The sequence below is a fragment of the Squalius cephalus genome (assembly GCF_949319135.1).
Source record: "Squalius cephalus genome assembly, chromosome: 7".
NCBI classification, from domain to species: Eukaryota; Metazoa; Chordata; class Actinopteri; order Cypriniformes; family Leuciscidae; genus Squalius; species Squalius cephalus.
Genome location: NC_137128.1, coordinates 18,255,867 through 18,268,555, shown reverse-complemented (window position 1 = coordinate 18,268,555; position 12,689 = coordinate 18,255,867). Strand labels below are relative to the sequence as shown.

The 12,689-nt window shown below is 39.9% G+C and overlaps 1 protein-coding gene across 1 annotated transcript in view; it reads right to left on the bottom strand.

The window, feature by feature from the left end:
• The window catches only part of LOC307161800 (uncharacterized protein), a 31,066-nt gene extending 20,838 nt beyond the window's left edge, over positions 1-10,228 (bottom strand). The window contains exons 1-6 of the mRNA XM_079876744.1: positions 10,157-10,228; positions 9,693-9,749; positions 9,519-9,604; positions 1,358-1,400; positions 1,055-1,275; positions 716-877 (exon numbers count right to left, since the gene is read on the bottom strand). Of these exons, the coding sequence (XP_079732870.1) occupies positions 716-877; positions 1,055-1,275; positions 1,358-1,400; positions 9,519-9,581 (489 nt within the window). The 5' untranslated portion in view covers positions 9,582-9,604; positions 9,693-9,749; positions 10,157-10,228. The remainder of the gene's footprint in view (positions 1-715; positions 878-1,054; positions 1,276-1,357; positions 1,401-9,518; positions 9,605-9,692; positions 9,750-10,156) is intronic.
• Between the last annotated feature and the right edge of the window lie 2,461 nt (positions 10,229-12,689).

Below are 12,689 nucleotides of genomic sequence, written 5' to 3'. Positions count from 1 at the left end.
ACTGTTAGTTTGATGAGCATCAGTTGCATTCACAAACATAAACACTCACAAAACATGTGTCATATTATTTTATACAATATACTGTACACTACCCTAAGTTTGGGGTCTCTTATGCTCATCAAGACTGCATTTGTTTCTTCAAAAATACAGTAAAAACAGAACTGTGGAAACATTATTAAATTTATAAAAGTTTTAAAATGAATGTTTTCTATATTAATTTATAAAAATGTAATTTGTTCCTACTGCTTACTCCAGTCTTTAGTGTCACTTGATCCTTCAGAAATCATTATAGTATGCTGATTTGTCAAAAAAACATTTATTATTATTATCAATGATGAAAACCAGTGTGCTGCTTAATATTTTTGTTGAAACCATGACACATTTTTTTCAGGATTGTTCAATGAATGAAAAGTAATTTGTATTTTTGTGGAAACTGTGATGCTTTTTTTTTTTAGAGAGATTTTTGATGACTTAAAAGTTTAAAGGAACAGAATTTATTTAAACTAAAGATCTCTACTGCCACTTTTGAACAATTTATTTGAAATTAAATAAAGAGTCCTTGCTGATTATTTTAACTGTTTTATATTATATTATATTATATTATATTATATTATATTATATTATATTATATTATATTATATTATATTATATTATATTATATTATATTTAGTGCCATGTGCCATGACATGATAATTGCTGTAATTTATAAACATACCTCAAAAATAACATCAGAACAACATTTGCAGTCACAGAACGGCCCGACAATCTTCAGAACGGGTTCTTTTCTCTCATTCTGAATAGTGAACTTCGGTAGGAAAGGATGCCAGCTTTGCATAACATAACCAATAGGGCTGCCCGGGGGGCTCTGAACCTCCAGCTGAAATATATAGCAGTACTGACATTAAGATAGCAACATAGGTAGCAATATTTCAAATCATTAGTCCATTTATTAGATGTGGGTATACCAGAATGCAAAGCATGATGCAAAACAATGTGATAATTCTTATGGAACAGTATACATTGTGAAGTGGTCATGTTGTGTGGTATACTATACCTCTTGCAGACAGCAAGGGAAGCAACAACTACTGCAGTTAAGGGGACGGGATAAAGTCATCACTTCCTGTCCCATGCTATTCTGGATATGGAGCAGGAAGGAGCGCACCGATCCACACAACATACGAGTACAGAAATCACTCTCCTCAGCAGCAAAAAACACCGGCTGCCCTAAGCTATTTTTCACCACATATTGATTTTTGGTCTCCCATCCCATTAAAACTGTGAGAGAAAGAGAGCATTTGTGTTCATGTGACACGGGTTTAGAAAAGTGTTTCTAGTGCAATTAATGGTTAAACATTACCTTCCATTAGTTCCACTTTCTGATGAACTAGAAGCTGGTCAACCTGTGATAAGAAGCATTGTAGAACTGACATGAAAATAGGCATTGAATGTATTTTCACATAGTATATTTGTAAAAAGATAAAAGATACAAAACAGTTTGTATTCAGAATTGCTATTGCTTTCATTTAAAAAAAAAAGAAAAAGAAAAGAAAAGAAAAGAAAAAAAAGACTGATTTATCCACCAGGGTCGTAAGGATTACTGTCACAATGGCTTTATGTGCTTTTTTGGAGCTTCAACATTTGGCACCCAATCACATGCATTATATGGACTCACAGAGGTTGTTTTTCTAAAAAAGTAATGTTCATGTTCAGTAATATTCATGTTTTTCTTCATTTGTGATCATCTGAAAAAAGAAAGTCATATACATCTGGGATGTTGTTTTTGGGTAAACTATCCCTTACAGTATCACACCATACTAAGGAAGCATATGGGTAGAAATATTCAAAATGAAATGTAATATGCAAAATGACAATGCAACATGTAAAATGGCAATGCATTTCTGTATTTAAATTTACATTTTCCATTACATTTGTGCAACGTTTGGTGCAAAATTAAAATTATCTATATAAATTCAATTATATAATTTACATTTGCCATTTCACACACTAGTTATAATATGTAAATTGAAGATATTTTTGCCAAATTAAAATGAAAATGTTTTACAGAAATGATTAGATATGTTTAACATGTTCAAGCAAAAACTGTAGCAAAATGAGCATTTAAATGTTATTTTTCTTAATTGCATTTACACTCACAGTTAAGACACTCGTTGCGGGACATTTAATGCAAATGTAGCAAAATTCAATGTGCAAATTGAAAATGCATTCCGAGCCGAACACATCCCCAGCCCCTCCCACCCTGTCAATCACTGCGTAAAGTTGCCCCCCACCCAATGCAAAATGTCGCAAAATAGGCTCAATCGTTTTTTATTTTGTTTGTGCTGTAGGGCCTACATGTTTTTGTTTGTGCTGCTTCATTTTTTTGAGATATTAAAAGAATATGTATAGGTCATTCTGAGGTCACCCAGCCCCACATGCTCCAAATTAAATAGTCTTGTTCGTTTGTGCTGGTTTGTGCCAGTTAAAGTTTTGTTTGTGCTCCTTAGGTTTTTAAGATATTAGACATTTAATTACAGGTGATGACGTCACCAGCCCCCCGACCTGCTCCAAATTCACCCAAAATATAGGCTCAATCGTTTGTGCCGGTAAACGTTTATTTTGTGCTGCTTCGGTTTCTTAGATATTAAAATGATATTCATTGGTCATTCTGAGGTCACTCAGCCTATAGGCTATATAGCCTATATAGGCTATGTATTAATATCTGATATGCTTTAGAAAATAGCAAGGGTTCCACATTAGTCACTTTATTGAACATTACAGTCAGTTATGAATAAATAAGGAGCGGTAGCTATGAATTTGACCCATCATATTCTGTGATCCCAGAGTAGGCTATGCATTTGTAAGGAAAATCTCCAACATTATTGGGTAATTATAGTTAACAGTAATAAGAATAAGTGTATCAGACATTGATAATATTTTATAGAAAACGAAACCATCATTAGCACAGTCCAGCATCAGACAACAACAGCGCAGCATAATTTTGACACCGAACGAATGTCGACGCCTGATAAGCTTCCAACACCTCAAAACACGTAGTCTCAGCCTCAGACGTCACGCCCACGTTTAATATTCCAATTATTGACTTTGTATCTCTATGTTGTTTTGAGATATATCATCATACATTCAAAATGGCGGAGGGAAGAGGAGATGAACCACACTGTAAAAAATCCAACTTACGTTTTGTATGACAAACTCAGTTTTTAAAGTTTATTCAACTATTTAACATGAAAAAAGTTGAGATAACTCAAACACGTAAGTTGAGAAAACTCAAAAATGTCCTGCAGCTGGTTGCCTTAAACTTTTAAGTTTTCGCAACTTTTTTTTTTTTTACAGTGCAGGCTACCTCAGAAATAGGTGTTACAACCTTTTATTCTCAGAAAACCAGACAGGTACAAAACATATTTTTCAGTTAAATAAGATGTTAGAAATACGTTTATTCAGATTTTAATAATTTTTCTTGTGCATTTTTTTTCTGTGACAGAAAATACATCTGTCCACTCCAGTGGACATCATTCGCCAAGGGGTATATTGTGCCTATTGGACCTATATTTTAGATTCCGTCTTATTTTGTACGTTTTAGTTAAAATTATGATATGATTTACACTTGAATAGTTTTATTAAACAGTGCAAAATCCCCAGTGTTGAATGAACACTCCTCGGTGTACATCTAGGTCCAACTACAGGGTGTTAAAAATGAACACTGAAGCAGTGTTGAAGTTAATGAGATAATTAAGTGATTAATTAAGTGATGATTGGCCATTGGTGGTGACACCTAATGTTAATAAGAAGAATCATTGAAGGAAAGAGAAACAACAAGAACAGAAAAAAAGAGAAACACAAGAACTATGACTTCGAGCGATTACACATTATTGCACTTATTTTTACCAGTTAAATTTAGATTTAACAGAAGTTTAGATGGTAATGTTGTATGGAATGTTTCGTTTCATGTCACCATTATGGTGACCGGTGTTTGCTTTAGTTGGGCTCATGACCCTTTACTTTTTTAGTTTTTCTCTGGCTGCTCCAGCTCTCTGTTTATAAAGCACATTTGTTACTGCAAGAGAAACTATGACCTGCGCTTTGTTTCCCAAAAGCATCATAAGCCTGATTTGATCATACAGACCATTTGTTGCAATTGTTCTACCATTGAGTTAGGCTTAAGATGCTTTTGGGAAATGAAGCCCAGGTCATGATGGTTATGTTTAAATGATGAAATTACAATGCTGTACTGGCCTGATTCACTGAACCAACATTATAAACTGATTATGTCACGGGGTGACAAATAAGCCCGGGACTATCCCTGCTAGAGAAATGTCCCCGCTGAGATTTGGGAAGCGAAACACCGTCCCAAAGCCTGGGTGAGTGCCTGTCGCTATGGTAACCTAGTGGCGGATTGACAGCAGGTGTGGGTAATTTGCGCTGAGCGTTTGAATGGGGCCACACTAGCTCATGAGAGTATAAAAAGTCAGAGGAAGAGAAAGTGAGGGTGGTTCTTCCCTGGGACGAGGAGAGGTGAGGCGCGCAGTACGTGAGCGGCCGTGGCCGCGGTCGCGGCGGGAGGCCGCGGGAGAGAGAGGACGAGAGAGAGACAGACGAGAGAGACAGATGAGAGAGACAGATGAGAGAGCCAGAGAGAACTTCGGCTGGATGGCGGGCGGAGGCCTTGGTGCACTGTGGGTCTGTTGAGTTGCAGTTTTATTGTGGAAATGAGCACGAGTGAAGCCTTACAGTGTGTGGTGGAAATGTGAGTGTGGGAATTATTTCTGCTGTTCACTCGCAATCATAGCTGTCCATTCCTCTCTCTGCCTGAGCTCAATGAAGAGCCTGCTAATGCTTGAAGAGCCTGTTAATGCTTGAAGAGCCTGCTAATGCTGTGAGTTACACTTGTCTATTCCTCTCTCTGTCTGAGTCCAGTGAAGAGCCTGCTAATGCTTGAAGAGCCTGCTAATGCTGTGAGTTACACGTGTCTATTCCTCCCTCTGTCTGAGTCCAGTGAAGAGCCTGCTAATGCTTGAAGAGCCTGCTAATGCTGTGAGTTACACGTGTCTATTCCTCCCTCTGTCTGAGTCCAGTGAAGAGCCTGCTAATGCTGTGAGTTACACGTGTTTATTCCTCTCTCTGTCTGAAGGTGCTGAGAAACGCGAAGAGCTCGCTGAAGAAGAGAATGCGGAAGCTGTGGATTATGTCCATTCCTCTCTCTGTCTAAAGGTGCTGAGAAACGCGAAGAGAACGCTGAAGAAGAGAATGCGGAAGCTGTGGATTATGTCCATTCCTCTCTCTGTCTGAAGGTGCTGAGAAACGCGAAGAGAACGCTGAAGAAGAGAATGCGGAAGCTGTGGATTATGTCCATTCCTCTCTCTGTCTAAAGGTGCTGAGAAACGCAAAGAGAACGCTGAAGAAGAGAATGCGGAAGCTGTGGATTATGTCCATTCCTCTCTCTGTCTAAAGGTGCTGAGAAATGCGAAGAGATAACCTGAACTGAAGAGACTTTTAAGATTGTTTTTATTATTTAATAAAGAGTCTATTTATTTTGAATTCTGTGTCCGCCATGTCCTTCGTGTCCACGGCCGGCTCCTCAGGGGCGGCACGCAAGCGAAGGGGTGGGCGGCCCGCTGGCGCTCCACCCCGACCTGTGACATAAATGGCGTAGTCGGCAGGATGCCGCCCTGAGTTGAGCAACCGTGGGCCGAAGGTATGGCGACCAGTTTTTTTTTCCCTTTTTTTGTTTATTTTTGCTTTGTTTCTTTTTTTTGTTTTCCTCTCCTTTTTTTTTCCCTTTTCTTCGGCGTCCCGCTCCAGGGACTGGAGCGGATTGGCGGGGGGGTATGTCACGGGGTGACAAATAAGCCCGGGACTATCCCTGCTAGAGAAATGTCCCCGCTGAGATTTGGGAAGCGAAACACCGTCCCAAAGCCTGGGTGAGTGCCTGTCGCTATGGTAACCTAGTGGCGGATTGACAGCAGGTGTGGGTAATTTGCGCTGAGCGTTTGAATGGGGCCACACTAGCTCATGAGAGTATAAAAAGTCAGAGGAAGAGAAAGTGAGGGTGGTTCTTCCCTGGGACGAGGAGAGGTGAGGCGCGCAGTACGTGAGCGGCCGTGGCCGCGGTCGCGGCGGGAGGCCGCGGGAGAGAGAGGACGAGAGAGAGACAGACGAGAGAGACAGATGAGAGAGACAGATGAGAGAGCCAGAGAGAACTTCGGCTGGATGGCGGGCGGAGGCCTTGGTGCACTGTGGGTCTGTTGAGTTGCAGTTTTATTGTGGAAATGAGCACGAGTGAAGCCTTACAGTGTGTGGTGGAAATGTGAGTGTGGGAATTATTTCTGCTGTTCACTCGCAATCATAGCTGTCCATTCCTCTCTCTGCCTGAGCTCAATGAAGAGCCTGCTAATGCTTGAAGAGCCTGTTAATGCTTGAAGAGCCTGCTAATGCTGTGAGTTACACTTGTCTATTCCTCTCTCTGTCTGAGTCCAGTGAAGAGCCTGCTAATGCTTGAAGAGCCTGCTAATGCTGTGAGTTACACGTGTCTATTCCTCCCTCTGTCTGAGTCCAGTGAAGAGCCTGCTAATGCTTGAAGAGCCTGCTAATGCTGTGAGTTACACGTGTCTATTCCTCCCTCTGTCTGAGTCCAGTGAAGAGCCTGCTAATGCTGTGAGTTACACGTGTTTATTCCTCTCTCTGTCTGAAGGTGCTGAGAAACGCGAAGAGCTCGCTGAAGAAGAGAATGCGGAAGCTGTGGATTATGTCCATTCCTCTCTCTGTCTGAAGGTGCTGAGAAACGCGAAGAGAACGCTGAAGAAGAGAATGCGGAAGCTGTGGATTATGTCCATTCCTCTCTCTGTCTAAAGGTGCTGAGAAACGCGAAGAGAACGCTGAAGAAGAGAATGCGGAAGCTGTGGATTATGTCCATTCCTCTCTCTGTCTAAAGGTGCTGAGAAACGCGAAGAGAACGCTGAAGAAGAGAATGCGGAAGCTGTGGATTATGTCCATTCCTCTCTCTGTCTAAAGGTGCTGAGAAATGCGAAGAGATAACCTGAACTGAAGAGACTTTTAAGATTGTTTTTATTATTTAATAAAGAGTCTATTTATTTTGAATTCTGTGTCCGCCATGTCCTTCGTGTCCACGGCCGGCTCCTCAGGGGCGGCACGCAAGCGAAGGGGTGGGCGGCCCGCTGGCGCTCCACCCCGACCTGTGACAATTACACAAATGTTTTATTCATATTCATTACAGTAGCTAATTCCAGCAGCGCTTTAATGATCTGAAGATTTTAAAACCACACACAGACATCAAGAATCTACATATGAATCTCAATCACACAAATGCTTTATGTTGCAGTGCATGATGGGAGCCACCAATCAAAACGCATCCATGGCTCGCATCATGCATTGCAGCATGAATAAATTATGCAGCTGAATTGTCCTGTAATTTTCATTGGTTTTTCCTGTTTGTTTTTATTTTGCTATTGTTTTGTTCTGACTTTAGTATCTTGTTTTGTGATGTTCAGAGTTGATCTTTTTGTCACTAGTTTGTTTATTGTCACCATTGTTGAGATTCATGCTGATTCTTGATGTCTGTGTGTCTAAACACAATGGTTTCTGTGCACAAAGTATTTCCACAATTGTTAATATTGCTGTTGGATCTCAAACTGTAAAATCTCAGGGCTACAATAACCAATACTAAAATGCAACATCAAGCATATAGTCAAAGATTTAGACTCTGGATGAATCAGGTCACTACATGATAACAATGTCATTATCAAAACATATTGTGAGCAGGTTTTCTCTTGCAGTAACAAATGTGCTTTATAAACACAATGTTGGAACAGTCAGAGAAAAACTAACAAAAAATAAATAAATAAATAAAAGGGTCAAGAGCACAACTAAATCAAACACTGACCACCATAATGGTGACTTGAAACGAAAAATTCCATAAAACATTACCGTTGAATCTCAAGAACTTTTGTAGATATATGATAGAAATAAAGTCAGACTGGTAATAATAAGTGCAATAATGTGTAATGGCTCAAAGTCAGTTGTAGTTCTTCTTTTTTCTGTTCTTCTTGTTTCTCTTTCCTTCAATGATTCTCCTTATTAACATTAGGTGTCACCACTAATGGCCAATCATCACTTAATGAATCACTTAATTATCTCATTAACTTCAACACTGCTTCAGTGTTCATTTTTAACACCCTTGGTTGGACCTATATGTACACCGGGGAGTGTTAATTTAACATTGGGAATTTTGCTGTGTGAGTATTACATGACATCATATCTCTTACTAGTGGACACGAGAAAGACATTTAAGACTAAAAAGTTATTGTTTCGTTATTTTTCGTTATTAGAGTTCTCTTGGCAAAATAACTGGGGTGCTTCCGTGATTCGGGGGAAAAAGCTTAATTTCCAAGTCTAGACATCTACGGATATACGACCTGCATGATAAGTGTATCATTCAACTTTTCCCCATAGTCTAGACTCTAGAGTTCAAAAACTAAACTCCCAATACATAGCAATATCGAATCGCAATTCTTAAAAATCATATCGGCACCCAATTATCGTGATAGTATCGAATCGGCAGATAGGTGTATCATCCCAGCCCTAATAAATAACCCTCATGTTTCCATTGTATCTTGTCTAGCTTTGTCTTTGTAAGCTGCTATTGGTGAGATTGTTTATTTAATGTTTCAGTTCATGTTTCAAGTCAGGTCTTTGTATATGTGGTTCATGTTTTATTTTGTAATTAAAAAATGCACTTAGGTTCTTCAACTAGACTTCAGTGGACTTGCATGTATTACAAAAATGACTTAAGTCATTAAACCATGTGTAAACCCACCTTTAGCAATAATTGTTTCCAATGTATTTATTATTGAAATATACTAGCTTCATTATGTAAATATTTTTGATTAAAAAAAATAAAAAATAAAAACTTATTCCTGAGAGAGTGCAAAAAAGTCCATGGCCCAGTTTCACAGACTTAGATTAAGCCAGGATTAGGCCTTAGTTCAATTAGGACATAGCTTTAATAAACATGACAAATGTGCATCTTGAGACAAAACAATGGCACTGAGATATGTCACTGCAAGTTGCTTTCAGTTAAAACAGCTCAAACATGCATTTTAGTCTGGGACTAGCTTATGCCTTGTCTGTGAAACCGGGGGCATGTCTTTTTTTAGTCCAACCCAGAAGTACCATCAACGTGGTTCCCACAACAAAAACACAATAGGATTTTTCCATCGGCTTTAGCATTACTGCAGAAAGTGTATGATTCTTACACATTGTATTCATCATAATAATCTTCAAAAATGAAGAACTAACAAAGCTAAATGTAGACCATAAACCAACTAAACCACAGTCGCATGACTTCAACGTCACACCAATAAGCTTCCGACACTTTCAGGGTTTTTTGCCTGAACGTTTGGGTTAGAATAGTTTGCAAGAGCATGATTTGTTGTGAGAATTGAAATGCTCACTCCACTGAAATCATGAGTTATGCTGTTATTCACCTGGGTCAGGTACTCCAGACCCGGAGGACAGCCTAGGGCTCTGTCTGGGACTGGCATGACCATCGGGACTTGAGGTGGGACATAACCTGCAGCAGAAAAGAAAATGATTACAGTATGTGAACTCTATATAGAACACATTATTCATAAAGAAAAAAAAAACTCTTATCATTTTACCTGCTGGTGGTGTAGGATAAACTTCATTTCTTCCTGGATGAGGGCCAATGGTATATACTATATAAACAGAAAATCTCATTAACTACAGATGTACATGTTCAGACATGAAGTGAAAGAGAATGAAAACATTTCCCTAGAGGTAGAAATTTGCCTGTCATGTTGATATAAGAAAATGTACCCATACTGTATGTACCCATGTAACAAAAATTTTACATAATTGTATTGAATGTGCACTTGCAGCATACTTCAAATCTTTAAAAGCATATTTTAAAAATGCAGGTAAAAGCGCAGTCAGACAGTTCAATGATAGTGATGATTATAGTTTTGTGCAACCAGGTAGTTGCTGAGTTCGGTTGCAGATGGGAATAGTGTTTACGGAGGAGCATATACCACAGGATGAGCATGGTAAGTATCAGGTGAGTATATCCACACAGGTGTCACTGGAGACTTACAGGGAATATTACCTAAGGAATCTCGGAGATCGCTGGAGACATGCAAACTGAACTACTAGGTAAGTAGAGCAGGCAAGGAGTCTGTATCCCTTTGCGAAGCCAGAGAAGGAGTGACCGAATGTGTGTCTTTATACTGGTCTGTGGTGTGTAGTGTGGTGTGGTGCTGATGAGGAACGTCTCAGGTTACGACTGTAACCTTTGTTCCCTGAGAACAGGTGTTTGAAACTACTATCAAATTACAGCAATCCTATTGACCGGCGACAGCCCATGACATCATCAACGTGCGACCCAGAAGTATATAAGGGCGCCTTGTAAACATGACATTCACCTTATCGTCTGAAGGGACTGTTTGTATCTATTTTTTTTTATAAATGTCGACATAGAAAATAGAAAAAGCCACCGCTCATCCGTCAATAAAGTCTTGTAGTGACGTGCTGGTAAACTAAATCATCATTGAAAATTGTACAAATACAGCAGCCGCACACTCAAAAACTGTGCAAGATCAATTTATTAGCAAGCTTTCGGTCTTGCGACCTTCTTCAGGCATACAAACAAAGTGAATGTGGCCATACAAAAGGGCTCTTGCCAATCACCTCTCCTAATTGCATAATGCCAGACACCTGTGTTAACATGGCTAAGGCTACAGGGATAGGGAACATGGGAAATGTAGTTCAACATAGCCTATATCAAGTAAGCCAATAATAATAAATGTCGACAAAAACCTAATTAAAACTAAATTTCTTCCTCTCGCGATAAGTAAAATCATTCCAAAAACCATGGCAACGGACGTTGGTAGGATTATGTATATCCCAGCCAGTGCACTAGCAATTATTATTAAGTGAAGGAGATGTGTGTTATCCAAGCATTAATGGTAAGGAATAACCCTTATTATAGCCTACTTGTGAGCGGCACAGGTGTTTCTGGGTGTTTCTCCCTCACATCTGCTTCGAAGTCTTGATTGTGGCATTTATTTGAGGTTTAGAAACCATTATTCCTGTAATTATTTTGTCTTATATGAATTTTATAAAGAACTCTGTCTCGTATTCTGTCCAAACATACCGCGTCATCTACGCCAGGTGACCTGTAAATGCACAAAAACTGTTTCCATTGCAGGTTTGCAAAATATTTCTTTTGCGAATTGCCTGAAAAACCACCTAATACGAGTGTAAAAACTTTTTTGCAATAAATGGGAGTTTTTGCGAAATTGGCGTGTTTCCATTGGGCGTATTTTCAATTCAGACTTTTAATTTGCGCAATTTGAAGGGTAATGGAAACGCGGCTACTGTCGATTGACGCATTGGGGAATGATATACCCACGCTGCAATGCTAAGGGGAGAGCATGCCCACTGGCAGTGACAACTGTCAGAACCAGCTAAATTCAAGTGAAATGCCAGAATCACTCACCCTCAGGTCACACTGGGCTGTCAGTGACAGCATTCCCTACGGTCATAGCCCAAGCTATACGCTTCACAGGAAAACCTCCATAAACTTTGTTTAATGGGCCTAGGTCAACAGCTTCAATTTTGAAGGGGTCTCTTTTAGGGAATGTGGCTAGGGAACCCGAAAGAGCACCAGCCAATCACTATTCAGGGGAACATACTCACCCGAAATGCCACCAGGAAGACCTGGCGTCACTTACATTGGACACTTCAGTCTGGCCAGCTTCCTGTCTGTCCGAAGACAGAGCCTCTGGACACTTGCCTTTAGGTAAGGCATCCAACCCGAGGGACTGTGAAGCTGACAGTGAACCACTCGGCCCAGATCTCAGAGACAGGGTATGCCGGAGAGCATGACTCAGCATAGTGCTTACAACCCTTGCTAGCGAGGGGAGTTTCTCTGCTCGATCCACAGATCTACCCAGCGCTTGTGTTTCAAAACACTGGGGAGTACCTTGCCAAGCCAAACCTTGGTAAGTAGAGCAGGTAAGGAGTCTGTATCTATTTGCAAAGCCAGACAAGGAGTGACTGAAGGGCTGTGTTCGAAATCATCCCCTATACCATCATTCACTATTCCCTACATTATTCCATAATAGAGTTCACTTGAAGGAGTGGCTGAGTGAATTCGGACACTGAGTGCTTTTGTTAAGTTTGTGCTTTCTGTTCAATAATCATTTGAAACTTAGCATACTAGCAACTCCAATAGTAAGATGAAAATGTTTATCTTGAACTCTGTCATATAAACTAGCATAAACCTTGATTAAACAATTTAATAATCATGTAAAAAGGAAAGTATACCTGTATGATATTACACTGTAGCCACATTGGACCAGCGGTTTGAAAAATGGATGGATGGATGATTCAGCTGCGGGAATTGATTTGGCACGTGACTCTCACAGAGCATTATGGGTATTCTCTAGCCGTTGAGCGTACATCGGTTGTGCACACGTTACTATGATGCATTGTGGGATTGAATGAGTGCACTCGGTAACGTCCACTATGGTTTCGCACACTACTTCAAATGGCTGTCCCCTCAAATAGTATCCTATTTAAGGATATAGGGGGTGATTTCGGACACAGCCACAGGGTGTGCATTGAGTGCGGTGCTG